We start from the raw sequence: 20,845 nt of genomic DNA, 5'->3' as shown, positions 1-20,845 counted from the left end.
TTTCAGCTGTTTCCAAGATCCTGGTAGGTTTCTCTTCATAGGTGAGGTCGCTTTGAATCTCAACTTCATCGAGAGGTATCCCTTAGTGGCGTATCGGCCATCTCCGGGTGACACTTCTTTAACTGTGATACATGGAACATGTCGTGGACACTTGTCAACACTTCAGGTAATTCCAACTTGTAAGCTATCTCTCCTTGGCGTGCTAAAACCTTGTAGGGTCCAATAAAACGGGGCGCTAATTTATTTTAACTCCGCGTATCGGGAAAACTCTGAGATACGCTCTGTCACCAACCTCATAAGTGACCTCCCTTCGCTTCAAATCTGCATCACTCTTTTGCCTGGATTGAGCTATCTTAAGCCTGTCTCGAATCAGCCTGACCTTCTCTTCGGCATCCTTTATCATGTCGGGTCCGAATAGACTACGGCCTCCTACTCCATCCCATAGCAAAGGTGTTCTGCATTTCTTGCCATACAAAGCTTCGAATGGTGCCATTCCCCCTCGCTTGAAAACTGTTGTTGTATGAGAACTCTGCATACGGTAGATTCTCGTCCCAGCTAGAACCATAGTCCAGAGCGCAAGCTCTTAACATATCGTCGAGGATTTGGTTCACTCTTTCCGTTTGTCCATCCGTCTGTGGATGAAACGCTGTGCTAAACTCTAGTCTCGTGCCTAGAGATTCGTGCAATTGTCCCCAAAATCTTGAGGTAAATTGGGTACCTCTGTTTGAGACGATCTCTTTAGGAACTCCATGTAGGCATACAATCCTAAACATGTAGCGTTTGGCCAATTGAGCACTTGTATAGGTGGTCTTCACAGGTATGAAATGGGCAACCTTGGTCAAACGGTCAACTACAACCCATATTGAATCATAACCAGATCTTGTCCTTGGCAAGCCGGTGACAAAGTCCATGCCCACTTTATCCCATTTCCAGTCTGGCACTAGCAATGGTCGTAGTAATCCAGCTAGTTTCTGATGTTCAGGCTTGACTCTGCTACATACATCACACAGAGCGATATACTCGGCGATATCTCGCTTCAATCTTGTCCACCAAAACTTTTCCCTCAAGTCCATGTACATCTTTGTGTTCCCGGGGTGGATTGAGTACGGTGAATCGTGAGCTTCCTGTAGTATTAGCTTTCTGATCTCGGGGTCCTGTGGTAAAATATGCTTCTCAAACCATATGGTACCTGTGTCATCCTCAATGAATCCTTTTGCCTTTTCGATCGCCATATTATCCTTTATCTCTCTAATTTCTGAGTTTTCTTTTTGGGCTTTTCTAATTCTGTCCAGCAAGATGGGTCGTACTTCCATGTTAGCTAAATAACCTTCCGGGACTATCTCTAATCTAAGATCCTTGAATTGCTCACACAATTCAGCAGGTAACTCTCCAGCTGTAAGTCCGTTGACATAGCATTTTCGGCTCAAAGTATCGGCCACTACATTAGCCTTGTCTAGATGGTATTGAAGATTCAGATTATAATTCTTGATTAACTCTAACCATCTTCTTTGTCTGAAGTTCAACTCCTTCTGCGTGAATATACTTCAATCTCTTGTGATCGGTGAAAAATTCACAACGCTTTCCCATGAGATAGTGCCTCCAAGTCTTGAGTGCGTGTACTACCGATGCTAGTTCCAAATTATGAGTGGGGTAATTTCTTTCATGATTCTTAAGTTCCATGAGGCGTAAGCTACGACTCTTCCTCCTTGCATCAAAACACATCACAGTCCTAGACGCGAGGCGTCACAGTGCACTTGGAAATTTTCTAGTAAGTCGGGCAAAACGAGGATGGGTGCTGACACCAACCTCTTCTTCAAATCTTGAAAACTTTCTTCACACTTATCAGTCCATTCAAATTTTTTTTCCTTTTTCAGAAGTTCAGTCATAGGTTTAGCTATCTTGGAGAAATTCTCAATGAACCTCCGATAATATCCAGCAAGTCCTAAAAAGCCGTGAACATTGCTTATCCTATGAATATTGGTTAGTATACCCCCAAAGCTTGACTGTTGGAACCCCAGCTTTCACCTACATAAAAAAACAAAAAGATTATCAAACCTATTCCTCTCTATATGCGCTTATGTATAGAAAAAGCACACTGAAAAAGACTAGATGGGGAAAGAGACATAAACATTACAGTTTCTGTTTTGTAGTCCGTAGGGAAGAGCAAAGAAGATGGAGCAAACAAAGAAAAAAACATCTGATATGAAGAGCACACCTGGGAGTGAGGACAACTGGACAAGTAGGTGGTACATGTCGTCAATGGACACAGAACACAACTCTGACTAACCAATAACTAAAACTATAGAAGCTGGCCGGCATATAACAAAAAAGGGCAGAGATAGAGCACACAGCTATCACAAGAGACTAATTCCGTCTAGGCTAACATACATCAGGCAGGCAGGCTAGGCAGTTTAATCCATAGGCAACAAAAACTGAGCATAAGAGAAACAGAAAAATATAAATCTGATGATAACAACCAAATAACATACTCCCTCCGTCCAACAAAGGATGTCTCAACTTTGACTAAATTTGAATCCATCTATACACTAAGTCATGTCTAGATACGTCTAAATTTTGATAAACTTGAGACATCTTTTGTTGGACGGAGGGAGTAACTTAAAAAGGGACCTAGTTTCAGACTTTAGGCAGACTTTTAGTTTATATACAGGGACTAATAGTTGAGTGGCCCAAAAGCAACTAATTATGCACTTAGTCTGGCAACTCATGATTCGACAAAGTTTAGGAAGTTAATTTAACCTAATTTGGTACAACAACTTTTAATTCAACACAGTTGCTTGAGGAAAAAAATGTTCGCTATAACCTATAACTGAATTGGCACAACGATAGTCGAATTGAGGGTCAAACCTAGAACCAACACAATTAGGTTGTATCCATTTCCATAGAGGAGTGCAACAGCAGCTATAATTAGGAGCAACAATCTCAATATTGGGCTCATTATTCTCTGGCACACCCTGCACACGAATTAGCCATGTAAATTTTAAGCACTAGCAGCAAACTTATAAGGCACTTTGTCAGAGGAAAAAAAAATGCAGCATGTTGTCAACCCCTGAAGCGATTCTTCTCACATTGTCACCCTGCAAGTTTTGACCTCCCTGTAATTATCGTCTGCTACAGCGATGAATTAAATCTCCAGAATTATCTTCGACCCCAGCTGCTTCATCCTGGTTTGAATTCATGATATCCACTACACACGAGCCACAAAGCAACATGTCAACACCTACAAAACATCCACCGCTAGCAAAACTTGCCTGAAATCCAGTACTACAAACATCTGGGCAACATCTGTAACACCTGCAAAAACTGATGTGATTTAGCTAATAGTCCATAGCCGACATGCACCGTACGAGTGCCATACTGAAAACTAGAGGGGCCTAGCACCCTGAGTTGCAAGTTTACAACAACAAAAATCCAAAATTAGCAAACACCATGAAGACAAGTCTGTAGCATCTGACCCCATCTACACGGACTGCAAAACCAAGCTCCACATGCAAGTACACTAGATGCGTTTTTGGGAGGGCAGTTTCTGAAATGAGCCGCATCTAATCGACCCCCACCTCCCCCTACGAACCGAAATCCAACCAACCCGCCCAGCCGTAACACTCAAATCGTGTGGGAAAAATCGCACGATCCAACCCCAAAGCGCGCCCCGCGAACCCGGGCACAAGCAAACTACTCCTGCGAAGGGGATTGCTACGAGAACAGTTAGGGAAGGAACAATATCTACGTCGCCTAACGACACCAAAAGTCGACAAGTGCAAGAAAAACTACCAGCAACAAAGGGCCTGTTTGGTTGATGCCCTGAGCTCCATGCCTGAAGAAAAGCAGCGCCTGACTTGCGCCTGAATTTTTTGTGTTTTTGGCCTGCTCAGGCAGCCTGCAACAGGACTGTTTGGTTCCTGTCCTGGCCTGATAGAGTATTACTGTAGGAGAATACACCGTTGTCTGAACATTAGCTTATCTCTCTTGCTTGTACCGTGAACAAATCAAGTAATTAATACCCAAATCAATCACAGTCAGATCAAGATGCATGTGAGCACGTAAGGAGTTGGCGGAGATAGAACTTCATGGAAGGAGAGGCAAACCCTGTGGCTGGAGAAAATAGGGACGAGGATCCATGGATCATCTGGCTCCACCGGCAAGCCCATCGGTTGGAGCAAGGTCCGCCGGCGATCTACGCAGAGCGAGCTCGTCTTCCAGTCCTACGATTCATACGCGGCGGCCGCTGAACTTGTACGTAGGCTTCAAGGCTGCGACGGCTGTAGCTGACCCCGGCGACGCGGTGGCGAGCTAACCTTGCCGCTATGCTATCGCTTTTCCTCTCCGCTGAATCTTCTCTCTTGTTAAAGTGATTAGCATCCCAGGCGCGCGGGTGCAGAGCCAGGCCTTCGATTTGGAGCGCCTGAGCCAGACTAATGATGCTCCCGCGTTGTCCAGGCCAGGCTAGCAATTGATTTCTCAGGACACCAACCAAACAAGTGTCAGGCAGATCACAGGGAGGCCTCCGGCCAGGCACGACATGCTCAGGACACCAACCAAACAGACCCAAACAACCGTGGAACACACACTGCGGGCGCTGGCGGAGGAAGCCAAAACATGAACCCCCGGTGGAAATTGCTTAGGTCAATCGAATCGATTTGGTAAATTCGATCGATTCTGTCGCCATGGACCTCGAATCGTAAGTCAAAACGCTTCTGAAAAAGCAACTCGCCGTAGAACATGCAATTATCGGCCGGCCGGCCGGCTACACCGAAGGGGCTAAGGAACTAACCGGGGCGCTGCTTCGTCGCCGCAGAAAAACCCGTCCGCTGTTCTGGAAGCTCGCAGCGCGCGCCTCTCGCGGGCGGCGCACGCTTCTCCCAGGCGGCTCGCCGTTCAGCGCAACGCTCTGCCTCACCCCGCTGCGACCTCGCCGTCGAAATCCAGCCGCTGATGCTCACCGCGTCTCCCGAAAAAATAGCCTGGCGAAGGAGGCGAGGAAAGAGGAGATGGGAAATGTTGGGGATGACTGAGATCCGGTGCGTGCCCTGACAGATGGGCCCCGACCTCCACGAAAGTGTTGTGCTGTCTGAAAAGCGGTGTTGGATGAGGGAGGCAAATCGGACGCCTAGCTTGCGACGCGCGTGATCGGGCGGTGCAGAGCCCTGTGAGCCAGACGATGGCAATAAGTGCATTGGCCGCTTACTCTCATGTGCACCGTGCATCCTCCACCAGCTTACTTACACCCCTGACATATCCCTCAAAACTGTTAATATACCAAATGAGAGCAAAAGGACATCTTCACCAACTTACGTATGTGGTTGTCTATACCTATACTTTTAGTTAGTTATCCAAATTTTATATTTCCTTTGCTCAAATATAAGTAACCACAAGTAAAATTTCAACACATGCGCGGGAGACCAACTGTCGCACGGAGGCTTCCGTTTTGTCGCATCCCGCCGCCACCGGGCCTAAATCTGGCCGGCGTCGGCCGCTCCTCCCCAACCCTCACCGCCCCTCTCCGGCCCCTCCCCCCGTCCTTTCCCGCCCCTCCGACCACTCCTCCCCGCCCCTCTCTCGTAGGCAGCCGCGGGAGCACAACAGCAACACGCGGCATGGGTGCCCCTCCCTGCTCCTCCCCGCCCCTCTCCCGTCGAAAGCAACGGTGGACGCGCGGCAGCATCGCGTGGCATGTGCGCCCCTCCCTGCTCCTCCCGTCGGAAGCAGGCGGCGGCAGACGCGCGGCAGTAGCGCTTGGTAGGCGCAGCGCTTGGGCTCACGAGGCGGCAACCGGGTGTGTCGGCAGTGGCAACTGGGCGCCGATGCATCAGGAGAAGAAGACTGGGGAATGCGGATAAGTAAGCTGGTGGAGATGCTCTCAGGCTACCGATCTGCAAATACTCTGTCGGACACTTAAAATAGCGGCAGGCAGCGAACTGAGCCTAACTCAGGTGGTTGGTTCCTTGTGGTGGAACCAGCCCACCCAGGTTCAAGTCTCTGACTTGACGTGGGTGCTCGCATTTCCCTGGATTTATTCCCAGAACTAACCGGCGTTGTGCTTTCAGTGGGAGTGACGTACCCGTCAACTACGAGGCGCCTGTGGTGACTTCGTCAATCTCAAGATGATGTGTCGGACCAATCTCTCGGAGGTGCTCATAGGGATAGGGTGTGCGTGCGTGTGTTCATAAAGGGTGAGTGTGCGTGCGTACTTGTGAGCGTCTGTGTCTGTACCGTGTTTCCTGAAAAAAAAGAACCGATCTCCATTGGCAATATTGATCTGAACAGGGTTTGTTGAAGCCAGACCGAAATAGTACTTTTTTTTATGGACGAAATAGTATATTGGTACAGATCAATATGGGGTACAATGTTAGAACACTTTTTGTTTAATTTGTGCATCAACTCCACTACGACATGATACTGCGCTGCATAAGTTGCGCAAGTAGTGTTCAGGATGCAAATGCATAAATCCTCTGCTTTCTGTAGATATGATAAAAGACTTATACTCCGTAGTTATGATAAAAGACTGGTAGTATAGCTTAGTTCATTGATAAAAGACTGTTTTGACTCGCCCTGGCTTCTATGATATTTTTTCATATGATGTAAATTTTTATAATCTATACAAATCCACGTCACTTATTTTGAGACTATTTTGAGACGGAGGTAGTAAAATAAACTTTTTCTTATCATCTCATGGATTGTCGGATCATTTTGGCTGCCAGTGAAGCGACCACATCCATGCGCAGCCGTAGCTTAGCCCAGGAGATCACCACTTGGATCTCTCTTTGTTCTCCTTGCGCGTGGTTTTTATGTTTGACGCATGATGACACCCTAGATTATCTCTAGACAAGGAGATCACCACAGTAGATTATCTGAATATTGAAAATTTCTTGCCAGTTTCGTACTGAAACTAGCGCCAGGTTCATTCGGCGCAAGGAATTTGATCTTGTATCAAGCGGCCTGCAGCTTCATGCAATCATAGCCATACGTAGTATGCAATGTACCGTTTCAAAAACCCCAATCAAACTTTACCTGCATTATTTGTTCAGCTTGAAAGACATGGATAACTCTGCACATTAGCAACACCGACATACGCCAATTTAAGAAAAAGGTAAATACCGGATAGGATAAATGAACAACTGCATTTGCACCACATCAGTATCAAACCGCTATGATATAGCACACCAGAAATCAACAAGTTTGTTACAATCCCATATGATTCCCATGATCCAACAAAATGCAGCTGTTGTCCAGGAAAGATAACAAAAGTCTACCCAAACTTACTGGCAACCATCATGGGTGTAGGTACCATTCTCAACTACATTCTTAACAAAGCGGCAACGTTGGTGGCATCTCCCCTATCTGAGTGTTGCAGAACCTTTGGATGTCAGACAGGACACGCTCATCAGTGGGAGTGATGAAGCTGATGACAACACCCTTTCCTCCAGACTCTCCGCTTCGACGCACATGACGAAGGTAGCGTATTGGTTGTGTTGGCAGATCATAGTTGATGACGACGGGGACCTGCAGCGCATCGATGCCATGAAGGTTTGTGGCAACAAGGACATGGGACGATCCAGACCGGAGTTCCTCAACAGCAACATCTCTAGCCTGCTGGTCCATACCGCCATGGCTTGCTGAGACGGTGTACTTCCAGCCTCTGATCTTCTCAGCCAGTGACTTGACCTTTCGACGTGCATTGACAAAGATGATGCTTTTTGTGACCGCCATGGTGTCAAAAAGATCACACAATTTAGCAAACTTAAATTCTTCCTTCTCAAATTTAACATAGAACTGCTTGATATTGATGCCCTCAAGTTCATCATCTTTCGGCACGATGACCTTAAAAGGATTATTCATGAACTTGGAGCAAAGCTCAAGAACTTCTTGGGACATGGTGGCAGAGAATACTCCAAACTGGATTTTGGTTGGCAGAAGCTGGATAATATCATAGATCTGCAAGAAACATGGATGCCCATGAGTTACACAACATAGGTCACCATACTACCATAGAATCACATGAGCATAACAAGGATATATATATTCGGATTTTCGAATTAATAGAACAAGAATAGTTAGGTCAGGGAAGTTTGAATGCATGCTATGTAATGCAAGTCGTTCATTGTGATTACTGTACAGCTGAGACGGTAGGAGGGTGCAAAACCAACCTGGTCCTTGAAACCTCCAGCGAGTATTTCATCTGCTTCATCCAAGACGAACATTCTGATGTGATCTGGACAGAGTGTTCGCCTTCTCAGCATGTCAAGAATGCGACCAGGAGTACCTACAATGACCTGAACGCTGCTCAACAAAATTTGCCCATCCTCACGAATACTAGTTCCTCCAAAACAAGCATGAGCTTTGACACCTAGACAGTGCCCAAGTGCTCCAATAACTTTTTCCGTCTCCTGTGCCAAGTCACGTGTTGGTACAAGAACCAAAGCTTGGCATTGCGTAGATCCATAATCGAGTCGTTGCAGAACTCCACAGCCAAGTGTCACAGTTGTTCCAGACAATGATTGCTGGATAACATCCAGACCCTTGCACAATGGGACAATTCCTCGCTGATGGACTGCTGAAGGCTTCTCCAGACCTTCAAACAAAATTGCATGAGAACTTCACTACCATATATGCCGGGTCAATAAATAATTTTATAAATAGGCATCTAAAACAAGTAGCAGATAAAGTAGGAATCACCATATGCATATATTCCTTTCAGCAGATTTTCTCCAAGACCCATCTCGATGAAACTGTCATAGATTTCACAATATGTGCTGAACTCCTTGGAAATTTGAGTAAGCCTATAGCATGCCATGTTGGAAATAATTAAATGTTCATAAATATGGACACAATTAGTAGACCATAATGCTGAAATAATGAGACATGAAGAGAAACAAATAGACAGAAGGAAAATATGAGACCACATACTCTGCGTTCTTTTTAGAAACAGGTTGCTTTCCATCAAACTGAGCTCCTTCTGGTGCCAGTCCAGCCATGTCAACACCTTCAGAGATGGTGTAAACAACATTAAACTTTGATAAACAGGGGGCTGGTTTACCCGGCTCCATCAGAAATATTGTCAGTATTTTACAGAAATAAGATTGGAACTAAACCCCTATTTTACTTGTCCCATAGTAACCAACTAACCGCATCAAAATCAATGAAGCAGTTATTGTTTCTCGCATAACTCAAGTACTGATTTAAACTGCATTTCTAATTTGATATTTGTATTTCAAAAAAGAATTGCTATATCTATGGAATGTAGAGTTGATTAACTGTAGTTGTTCGGAACAACAAGTTCTGTGCAAGAAGAATAGACCTACAGATAACTCTTTGTTTTCCTAGAACCAAAGCGAATGGCTTGTGGGCTACCGCGTAATAAACACCTTTTTTTGGAAAAGGGTAAAAGGGATAGGAAATTTTTTGTATTCCTAAAACATCCCATCTATTTTCACTCTCCTTCCAGTTCCACCTCATTCCAAGTTGGTAAGATTGGAAACTGGTAGAAAGAAGCTTGTACAATAAGCGAAAGCAAATAATATACATTAGCCTGCCTCTAATTGGGTGCATTAGGATTTAATATCATGCTACCCTTGGAGTAATGTAAGACATTCTCCTTATGATCATGTTGACAGATATCCCGTCATTATTTAGTAAGGCTGCCATCTTGCACTGGTCTCTATAGTCCAGTTGTTGGCGTACACCCTTATTCCTATATTTCCAATTATGGCTCTCAAAAATTGAAAATTTGTTGTTTTTCCTTTTTATAGACTGGTAGTCCAATACCATTTAGGCACTTTTCTTCTAAACTGGGATAGAAGGTATATAATATACACAAGGTTTGAAGGTATATAAGACAAGTACAATGATTTTATGCACAGAGGATTCTGACTCACCATTTGTCTGTGCTCCTTTAATCATGCATGCTGAACTTCTGCTAATAGATTGCACTCCTTCAGCATACAGACTGTTCGGTTTTGTTTTCTTTTTTGTGTAGGCTGTACTGGTCCTTACGTTGTTGTCTTTATTCTCTCCATCTCCAAACTCTTCAGTTGACTTTTGCCCTTTCCCCAGTAGAGCTGTTTCTGCCATTTCTAGTTCTTTCTCATGTTTCTTTTCTAAGAAACTTTTGGAACCCAACATATTGCATGTTGAGGTTGCTACCCTTGTGGCATGACTGCTACTCCCTGGGTTTGTTCCTTTGTTCAGTTCCTTTGAAGCAGCTTCTTGCTCTGTGGATCCGTTTTGCTTCCGGTTTCTTCTCGTGTATACATATTTTATAGGTGGCTTCTGTATAGCTACACGGGCACCATCAGGAAGTGATCCTTCTGCGGTGCATCCTTTTTGCTCCCGGTCTTTTCTTCTCTCGTACACATTTATTATAGGTGGCTTCTGTATACCTTCATGGGCATTGCAGAAATGATGTCAGCAAACAAAGTGTAAACCAATTATTACTATGCCCAGCAAATTCACAGCATACAAATTATTATTAATTACAATTTTTCAAGAACTAAGAATCCATATGTTTCCTTTTATGTAAATAATTAGCCCATGCACTTACAAGTACTTGCCTTTCATTTCATTTCGAAAGGAATTTCTCATAACATATTCGATAAATATAGGACAATAACATTTAAAAAAATGCAGTTTTCTTTCACCTCTGCAGAGTCCTCCAATCAAACTCGTTGGACTTCCACTTGTGGATTGCCCACCTTCAGCTTCTGGAGTGTCTTCTGTTGTTTTCTCAGAGTTCAGTGCGGTGGCTGCTATAGCACTGCCATTGTTTTCTTTTATCCCTCCATCAGCTCTGAACTCTTCAATGCACTTCGGCACGTCCAGCAATGTAGGTGTTTCCCAGGTCTTTAGTTCCTTTCTATGTTCCTTGTCTGACAAACCTTCCAAATCGAACATATGATTACCTCTTGCTGAACTACCGCTTGTGGATCGCCCCTCTTCTGATATATTCTTAGAGTTTGTTGTACTGACCACTGGAGCATTTGATTTGTTTCCTTTGATCTCTGCATCAACTCGCAACTCTTCAATTAACTCTGTGTCTTCCAGCAATAGAGCTATTCCTGTGGTCTGCAGTTCTTTTTCATGCTCCTTGTGTGAGCAACCTTTGAAATCCAACATGCACTTGCCTGCCAAAGCTACACTGGTGCTTTCTGGATTCATTTCTTTATTCAACGCCTCTGGAGGTACCTCAACACCTTTTTCTCTTTTGTCTTCACATTCCTGAATGATGCTACCGTTAAGTTCTTCTAATTCTTCCCTTTGCCCTTCTATCCTTTTTACTTTGTCTTCGATCATGAACTTGACTAGTCTAGAAGACCATCCAAACACGAAGTGGTTAGAGAAAGGAGCGCCATCAAGACTTTGCAATGCTATCCTCAACCTAATAGGTTCTTTATCCCCACATTCCAGACTTTCCTCATCCACCTCAAGCAAGACTCCAATTGCAGATGCAACTTGATATAGCTCCTTCCAGTTTCTGTATGTTCTTGGGACTCCATAGACCAAAAGCCACTCTCCGATCAAGTCAAGCTTTTGCCCATTGCCTTCGTTCCACCTTACTGCAGTGAACTGCACCTCCATTTCATCCAGAAATATTTCTATTTTGGGAGGCTTCAAACAGCTTGTTAAGTCATCCTCTGAGTTGAAGGATGCTAGGAAACTATGTGTGCCCTCTCTACTTATCTCCCAGTCATCAGTCATCTTCCAAAACTTGTTTAGTTCAGTCTTCACTCTTTCTGGCTCCAAGTTACTCATATTAGATGTGATCAGCAGGCAGTGATGATAGAATTTCTCATTTTCAACAACTTCCTCTGAAGGTCGAATCATGTAGAACGGAGACCTTGTAGAATGTCCAAATAGCTGGGCTACAGCACCCAGTTTTTCTTTTATCATGCACTGATCCAAAGTGTGTGATATCTCTTTACAAGCAAAGCACTTCTTTTTATTGGACACAGTAGTTTGTCCTTGCTCCAGCACAGCCTTGTTTTCTCGGCTGCTTTCCATAGCTCGTTTTGCGATCTGTACTTCTTCGCCACTTTCCAACACCATGTGTATGCCCTCTTGCGTTAATGTACCTTGAACCTACATAAGTGAATATCCCAATAAAAAGAAAAGAGAATTAATACCAGATCCTTCTAAAAATAGAAGATACGCGCACTGCAATATTTACTAGTTGAAACAAAAGGAAGGTTGCTTTTCCTAAGCATATCCAACATATACGAGACATTTGCAGGCAAATTAACCATTTCAATTAATATTACCTTACAACAGCATAGCTTACAGTCAAAGTACCAAACTAATGTCTCAAATACTGTCTTTCATTATAAATTTAACTATTTTAAGGTACACCGCAGTGGTCACCGTGTGGGTTTAGAGCACGCATGCTGCACATCCGGGTTCGATCCCTGGTTGGACCCCTTCAAAAAAATCTACTATATTAAAATTTTCTTTTGACTCGACTAGGTAACAAATGTGAGTTTCTGACATGTGAAAGATTTAAAGTAGAAATCAACATAAATATTTGCACCTATTTCTTTCTCTGCAATATAGGAAAACATTTCAGAGTAGTGCTTCTATGCTCTCGAAATATGGTAGCAGGAAAGTCTTGAAGCACATCCTAGTATTTTACTGAATTCTCGTACTAAGAATAACTCAATAATAGAAACCTTTTTTAAGCAAAAATAATAGAAACCATAGCAGTGTCGCCAACTCAGAAACACCTAGCGAAACGGCAATCACACCGTGAGCGTGAAGATACCTTCACCACGCTAACAAGATAAAGCATCACTAGACAACATCAAACAAAACAGTAAAGACATGCCAAACAAGTAAAAGTACGACATGTTCACTATCCACATAGCAACTAAGATCTCATAAATAACGATTTGCGGCGCGGATACCACCGCAGCAGCGTGAGGGCAAGGCCCCCCAACCGTCAAATCGGGCTAATCTACGCCGTCTAATTCCAACTGCTGGGAGGAAGATCAAGTTGCCATGTGACGGTGGTGGTCCATAAACCACACATCCCTAGGCCCCAGCCCAATTCCTCCCAAATAAAATAAACCAAAGGTGGGCATCATCGGACCAAACTAATGGTCCCATAAGCCAAGTAATCATGTTACAGATGTTGGTCGCCCTTTTCTACGAGGGGGCGGACTCAATCGTGCTCCATCGGGTTCAGCGAAAGAGAAGAAATGGAAAAATGGACTGGTATTCAGCAGTATGCGAGTTGCGAGCACAGCTCGCCGGTGCTGTTGAGGCCTGACCTAGACGGGCCCTCCGCCGCTTCGGACGACGAGCGCCGGGGACGCGGTTTAGGGCGATGCTAGGGTTTTGGACAGAGACGGCGGCGGCTAGACGGGGATGGGCCAAGGGGACGGCCGGATGAACAAAGACGAGTATTTATTGCGTTTGAATGAATTGGAGGAGACTCGTAGCAGCAGCAGTAGTAGTAGGTAGTGGTGGTTCTGTGGATACCGGCCGGAATGTTCCAGAACATCATCGTCCCGTTTTGGTAAGAAACGCAGACAGAAATGCCTGGAGGATAGTACGCCGGAGTTCAGTTCTCTCCCTCCCCACCGAGCAGCGTCGCCTCTCTCCAACCCTAATCCCGCGCCGCCACCGCCGCCCGCAGGTTCGTGTCGTGAGAAAGAGGCAGAGCGAGAGAAGAAGCGCGTGAGAAGCAGACGAGGCGAATCGGTATCGGCCATCAGCCAGACGCCCAGACCCACGAGGCCACGCCGATTCCGAGGCCCACGAAGGAACCGACGGCCCAACACCCAAATCACGCTAACCTCTAAGGCTCTAACGAGTCATCGGAGCGAAACCGCCCGCAGTGCTGGTATTGGTACATGGGCCGTAAGATAAAACCGATTATGCAATGAAATGAATACTCCCTCCGTTCTTTTTTCACAAAATATTATACTCCGTTTTTTAGTCGGAATTTTTAAAATTTGATCAGCTTTACAGAAAATCAACCAACATCTACATGTCTGAATTAGTTCTATTAAACCTGTCATGATATACTATACCTTTGTAGATATTAGTACTCCCGTTGACAAGTAACATGGGTGGGAGGAAGTAGTTTTTTTTCTTCCGTAAATTTAGTTTAAGGTAGCACGGTCCGGTATGTCAAACACACACCGTGCACACAAAAAATTGACACAAGATGTCAGCAACACAATTCGAGGCAGCCACACTTTGAATGAAGTGAATGTGGCACAAAACGAGTCGTGCCAATATTAATCCTCAATCAACCAGGAAAGGGAGCAATATACATTTAAAAATTCAAGTCCAAAAATATATAAACATGTTCGAGTATGCACGCCTAAACGGCTTTTCAATTTTGCTGCACAATACAGGGAAATGAAACCGAGATGAGATCCAACTTGTGATTTGTTGAGACTACATGACAATTACAAAAGCCGCAAGTGACAAGTCATGTGGATGAACTTGTGCCCACAGCCTGGAAAGAATAGGATCGGACTATATAATGTACCAAAAAGATACAAGTTTGGATTCCTCTCTTTATTCAAGCTGCTGCCGCTCCTCAAACTTTGAAATTATGGACAAAATTATCAATGGGTGGCATCTCTGCTGTAGAATTGATCCAATGTCTTCGCGGGAATACGGTGGAGAAGTTCGCGGGGGAATATGCGTAGCAATGTCCATGCCAGATCAAGTGACTGGAAAATGTTTCGAGTATCATATGCTCCTTGCGCTACAAATTTCCTCTCAAACTTGTCAAGGAATTCTAAATAGAGCTGCACAACAAGAAAACATACTACATTAGTTTTGGTCTAAGAGATAATCAGGGCACGCGTCAATTAATTTGTAACAGACCAGGTCCTCGGACGAAAGAGCCTCCTCTCCAACAACAGCTTTCATCGCTTGGACATCCTTCCCAATTGCATAGTTGGCATAGAGCTGAACAGCAAGGAATGTTAGCCAATCAAAAGGAAATAAGGAGAATGAAAAATAATCAGTGATATCAATGTTCAAATGGATACCTGATTGGACACATCTGAATGATCTCGACGTGTCATACCTTCACCAATAGCACTCTGCACGTAAAGAATTATGGCATAATTCTCGATGTAATTCCAAAATGAGAGAAAAAAATATGTCAAAAATTTGAATAGCTATGAATGGCACCTTCATCAATCGAGAGAGAGATGGCAGGACGTTGATAGGTGGGTATATCTGAGAAAGCAACACAACATCATCCATATTGTCAAAGGGTAAACGCAAATGTGAAGATTTTTTTTTCCTCACATCCATATATTTGAAGGAACAATCAATGCCTATAACAGGAGACAGAACAGCAACGAATATATAGAACACGCAGATGCACCTGTCTGTTGTGAAGCTGTCTGTCAATATATATTTGCCCTTCAGTAATGTATCCCGTAAGATCGGGAGTTGGATGTGTGATATCTGTTGAAGAAACAAACAAAAACTTAGACATGACACTGCAATCTGCCGGGAAGCAAGAGTTCCGGGCGAAGGATAAACTACAGATGAAATTTTTCATTAGCCCATTGGGTAGGCACTAAACAACACCGAGTCACTGAGACAGCAGATACTTAAGCATGCATGGTCAGGTCACAATTTATGCTCTCGTTTGTTCCATCTAATAATTTGTAGTTGATTGAATATCCAATGGATAGGATACAAAATATCCCATTAAGTGGCTGAACACTATATTTACAACAACAACAACAAAAAGGTTTTCTAGAATGAAATTGACATGGCATTATAAGATTTAACTCTAAGAATGTAAACAGTTCAATTGCTTACCGTCATTAGGCATTGTAAGAATAGGAATTTGGGTAATTGATCCTTTCCTGCCCTCAATACGCCCAGCTCGCTCATATATGGTGGCTAGATCAGTATACATATACCCAGGATAACCACGCCTACCGGGCACCTCTTCGCGTGCCGCTGAGACCTAAATACAAATAAATCTCTCATATAATTACAAAGATAAAAATTTGTCAAGTCTTAGGCCATCAACAAAAATATATCTATAAGGATGATGCTGTCCTCAAAATTGATTTTATTCAGAAAGTAAATAGTACTGGAAGATATAAGCTCAGGGAATATGTGAAGACATGATAAAATCATAGAGAAAATGAAATACCTCACGAAGTGCATCTGCATAAGAGCTCATATCTGTCAGTATGACAAGAACATGCTTCCCACATTCATATGCCAAATATTCAGCTGTTGTTAGAGCAATTCGAGGAGTGATAATACGCTCAATAGTGGGATCATTTGCCTGCAAAACAATCAAGACAGTGTGATTCTTCCAGTTTAATAATAAACAGCCGTCAAACAAAAAATAAGGCAAAAATAAATTTACCAGATTCAAGAAAAGGGTGACCCGCTCCATGGAACCATTTTCTTCAAAGTCACGTTTGAAAAACTGGGCTGTTTCCATGTTTACTCCCATAGCAGCAAACACAATTGCAAAGTTGTCTTCTTCGCCACCCTAAAGAATGTATAAACCAAACCAGAAATGAGCGGGAGAAAGAAAATGTGCTGACAAAACAACAAAAGTAAAACTTACATCATGTTTTCTTTACACTATTGAGGGCAATCCAAAATTGAAGACCCAGCCATGTTATTCGGTACTTATACTTTGCTTTATTTCCAGACACTTATTTCAACAATGAATAAGTCTAAATCTACCTCAAAACCATGTATCTTTCCCCTCACTAGAAAATTAAAAATGAAAAAGGCAGAGGTTTATTATAGCTGCACATGTATTTTTATGAACAATGCAAGCTCAGTGAAAACAATACAATGCTCAAGAACATAAATATTGACTTCAAGAATAGGTAAGTGTTTGTCCATAACAAACACCCTTTATTTTAATGAGCAAAAATTTCAACGGCACAAGCAAATGGTATGCCCATTACCTCTGCCTGCTTGCTTTTCTCCAGCCTTTTAACAAGACCGGCCTGACGACAAATTTGAGCAGCAATCTCATTGTGAGGAAGCCCAGCAGCAGAGAAAAGAGGGATTTTTTGCCCACGAGCAATCGAATTCATAACATCAATAGTGGATATTCCTGTTTGAATCATCTCTTCTGGATAGGTTCTCTCACTGGGGTTGATAGAACTTCCTGTGATAACATCAGTCATCAGATATTACAAGGTTACCATAAGTTAACAGGGAAGTTTAATAGAAAGAATGGATTGTTTGACTCGTTCCCAATCCTCTTAAGCGTCATTCCATATGTATACCCGAAGAATAAGCATTAATTAATTCCAAAAGGTCCGCAGAACACATAATACTGTGAAATAACTCACCAGAAATATCCAAGTAAGCCTCGGGCAATATGGGAGGACCATTATCAATAGGCTTTCCAGAACCATTGAAAATGCGTCCTAGCATATCAAGTGAGACAGGAGTTTTCAAAACCTGGATAAAAATTATGTGTCATATGTAAAGGGAAAAATGCTGCTTCACTGTTTATGTGAAATAAAAACATCATCCAAGTTGATTTTTGGATATTGAAGGCACTAACATAAACATGTACTCCTCCTTCAGTTTCCACCAGCATGCAAGTTAGTATCATACGATTCATACAACAAATTAAAACAACTCAACAAAGCCACATTAAAAATTAAGCTATCTAGGAGGTGTCTGATATCACTCATTGTCCATGCCTAGCATTGTCTGGCTTATACATATCTGTTCATGGTAGCATTGTATACCTAAAGGAAGTTTGGTGATTTGGGTAGTTATTGAAGAGAAAGAAATAAAGCATTTACGAAACTGGAGGACAGAGAATCAAAACCAAAGATGGGAATAGCAGGATACTGATTACCTCTCCTGTAAACTGCACAGTAGTATACTTGTTGTCTATCCCTGAAGTACCTTCAAAGACCTTATTTGGCAGGCAGTTCAGTATCCAGAAAAAAGTAAATATGTAAATATGTATAATTTAATGCAGTGGATCCTAGCTAAGCACACTATGTAGACAAATCAGATCAAAAGCAGTAAGGCGTAAAACTTGATCAGCATTCTTCAATAAAAAAAAATGGTACATGCAAAGGAAGCAACCTGCACGACAGCTTTTTCACCATCGACTTCCAGGACTTGACCACGACGAGTGGTGCCATCTCCCAATCGAATATTCACAATCTCCTGATACTTTGGCCCCTAGAGAAGATTTAAAAAGAAAGAACATTGAGTTGCAAAGTGGGTATTTGGTTCAGCCATAGTATTTTCAGCGACTAGTAGCCCTAGCTATATGGAGAAAAACAAAACATACCTTCACTTTGTCCAAGATAACCAATGGCCCTGCCACACCAGAGACGGTCCTATACTCTGCATAACAAGAACTTCAATTAACGAACTGTAGACTAGATGTCATCTTTGCTATGTCACTCAAACAGTTTTTTTCATGAAGTAACTATATATGCCGGGCAGAAGATACGAAACAATGGCAAGGGAGAACAGTTCATAAAGACTAGAAAAAACTCTGACGAGAAATTCTGGAGGAAAAGCCAAAATACTCCATCCATTGCTAAATATAGGACGCACACATTTTCTAAGATTTAACTTTGACCAACGATTAATCCAACTACACGTGGATTGAGTTATACAAAATTGTCATCGTCGGATTCATACTGAAAAGAACTCTTTATTGGTATCAATTTTGTATAAACTAATCCATATATGGCTAGTCAAATCATTGGTCAAGGAAAAACTTTGAAAAATGTGCAGGCCCTATATAGGAATGGATTGCATACCTCGAGTTCAGTGATCTCTGTGGCCATTTTATGCGCCTTATCTTTATAGTTTACAACTGAAGCAATCATTCATAAATAGGCGGCTTTTGCAGAACTTTTTTATAGATACACTAACAGCTACTCAGACCCTGAATCACAAGTTCATCAACTTGCGAATATAATATAACAGTTACTGGGGTATTCTGTAATTAGTGTTTCATTCCACTGCCCTGGGGGTTTATTCGCATGTATATACTCTTAGAACATTTGTCTTTTCTTTAATATACCGCAATGTTGTCAGGGCCTCCCCTACAGTTTTCCGTAGAAAAAACCAAGTGCATCTACTTCATGTGAGCAATTCAAATAAATAACCATTAAAAGAAAAGATGAATGGTCAGAAAATAGCATGCTCTTCTCATGGACATGACCATAACTACCAGAGTGAGAATGCAGAGTTGAATTGAACCAGATGTTGCACCACATTTCCTATCCAAAAAGTGGTAGACATTCTTGATCTCCAAGGAAAAAAGTTATAGTATCAACTGTCTTCCGGTCTATTTTCTTTAAAGATCGGTAAAATCACAGTTTGATCATGGGAGTGCATTCTAGCAGCATGGCAATCATCCAGCATCTACTAGCTTCATATTGCCTTCTGGCCCTAATTAGACACAACTTGTGACATTGGTACTTGTAGAATACAATGCTTCCTAAACTAGTGAACAAATTGCCATGCAAAGCCTGGCAAACCAAACAAATTCTAGATTTCACACTGTACATGGTAACGATTCGAAACTTCAAGCTCTACCATTTTGGATTCTTAGGGAACTAGATTCCTAAATCCTACTCCCTCCAATCCATAACTTTGTACTAACTTCGTACTAAATCCCCGACACTTATTATGGATCGGAGGGAGCACAACATACCGGCTAGGCAGTTAACAAATCAACATGCTAGCCCACAATAACCTGTATATGTCAACTGCAACATGAAAGACCGCAATGGAGTACATGATACGATTAGGCGGTTTGTTTGTTTGTTTGTTTGCTTTTGATAAAAGGGATTTCACCCCGATTTCATTAAGGAAACCATAGAGATTCTTACAGCGTGACTGGAAAACTGCAGCCTGGAACAGCTAGGCAGTTAACAGATCAACATGCTACGCAACAATTGCTGAGTATATGCCCCAAACGCTGATGTAGCAAACCAACTATTGTCCATTGGAGCAAAAAAACGAAAATAGCAACACGCAAAGCTAAAACAAGCTTGGCTGTGACTTTCTAGACCAATGAACAGACCACGAGCATCATATTGCCACGGTGAAAACTTACCCATGCCAATCTCCAGTGTCCCCTCCTCCATCTCGGCACCATCCTTCGCCAGACCCATGCTGGCGGCGACGAACAACCTGCAGGAAATGACAACATCAAGGAGACCATCCAAATAAACAAAAGAGGAAGAATGTCAGCACTAGAGGCCGTAAGACAAAATCTAGGCTGATGGATCACTCCAACAAACACCAGCAGTACCAAACGCGTCAACATCGGAAAAAAATTGCCCTTTACCCAGTCCCCGAATCAAGAAAAGGTCTCGCTATATCTATCTCAGACTCTACTCCCGGATCTGGGCACTCGGTCGGATATTGCCGGGATCCGAGGGCGCGAGCAGCACAGCACAAGGATCAACCCAATTCTCCGGGCGGGGATTGGGCGCTAGTTGGGTGGGATTCGTGAGTTGGGAGGAGACGTACCTCGGCTTGGATAGGCAGCGGGGAGCGCAGCAGATCGGGGAAGGAGAGAGGGAGAGACGTGGTTAAGAGGGATGGAGACGACGACACGAGCGGAGGAGGAAGGCTAACGAAATTAAACGGGAAATTTTTTACTCCGTAGATTATAAAATTGACCTCATAATGAATAAGTATACAATACGCTGATCATGAATTTGTATTTCATTTATCTGTCTTTTCATACAAGGTGTTTCGTTAGGATAATTTGACCAGAAATTGCTATGTTACTATATGTTCTAAAGACATGAAATTTATATCAATAAAATAGTGTTCAAAAATTCTTACTGGTAATTGTGATTTTTTATTGTAT

At 42.9% G+C, this 20,845-nt stretch overlaps 2 protein-coding genes and 1 long non-coding RNA gene across 4 annotated transcripts; all 3 read right to left on the bottom strand.

Annotated features, from left to right (window-relative positions):
• Positions 1 to 1,606: 1,606 nt before the first annotated feature.
• Positions 1,607 to 5,062, bottom strand: LOC112271793. Its single transcript, XR_002965242.1, has 2 exons — positions 4,790 to 5,062; positions 1,607 to 3,312 (listed from the first exon to the last, which is right to left on the bottom strand). It is a non-coding gene; the product is annotated as an uncharacterized LOC112271793 (long non-coding RNA).
• Positions 5,063 to 7,119: 2,057 nt separating this feature from the next.
• On the bottom strand, positions 7,120 to 13,666 carry LOC100844278 (ATP-dependent RNA helicase drs1). Of its 2 annotated transcripts, none has more exons than XM_010235747.2 (7): positions 13,486 to 13,666; positions 10,653 to 12,090; positions 9,891 to 10,394; positions 8,923 to 8,998; positions 8,692 to 8,795; positions 8,163 to 8,587; positions 7,120 to 7,950 (listed from the first exon to the last, which is right to left on the bottom strand). In XM_010235747.2, exons 2-7 carry the CDS (start codon positions 12,055 to 12,057, stop codon positions 7,321 to 7,323), a joined length of 3,144 nt encoding a protein of 1,047 aa, XP_010234049.1. In that variant the 5' UTR covers positions 12,058 to 12,090; positions 13,486 to 13,666; the 3' UTR covers positions 7,120 to 7,320. The 2 variants fall into 2 exon arrangements, with proteins under 2 accessions (XP_010234049.1, XP_010234050.1); XM_010235748.3 differs by lacking the exon at positions 13,486 to 13,666 and adding an exon at positions 13,275 to 13,469.
• Positions 13,667 to 14,249: 583 nt separating this feature from the next.
• LOC100845199 (V-type proton ATPase subunit B 2) lies at positions 14,250 to 20,654 on the bottom strand. Its single transcript, XM_010235746.3, has 15 exons — positions 20,500 to 20,654; positions 20,081 to 20,157; positions 18,293 to 18,348; positions 18,082 to 18,180; positions 17,846 to 17,905; positions 17,325 to 17,436; positions 16,932 to 17,137; positions 16,373 to 16,501; positions 16,151 to 16,288; positions 15,808 to 15,958; positions 15,362 to 15,444; positions 15,163 to 15,210; positions 15,018 to 15,071; positions 14,851 to 14,934; positions 14,250 to 14,771 (listed from the first exon to the last, which is right to left on the bottom strand). The coding sequence occupies exons 2-15, from the start codon at positions 20,136 to 20,138 to the stop codon at positions 14,586 to 14,588; spliced, it is 1,464 nt and encodes a 487-aa protein (XP_010234048.1). The 5' UTR covers positions 20,139 to 20,157; positions 20,500 to 20,654; the 3' UTR covers positions 14,250 to 14,585.
• Between the last annotated feature and the right edge of the window lie 191 nt (positions 20,655 to 20,845).

Source organism: Brachypodium distachyon, chromosome 3, assembly GCF_000005505.3.
Source record: "Brachypodium distachyon strain Bd21 chromosome 3, Brachypodium_distachyon_v3.0, whole genome shotgun sequence".
Classification (NCBI taxonomy): Eukaryota; Viridiplantae; Streptophyta; class Magnoliopsida; order Poales; family Poaceae; genus Brachypodium; species Brachypodium distachyon.
Note: the sequence above shows the minus strand (reverse complement) of the source record. Positions and strands in the feature narration are given on the sequence as shown.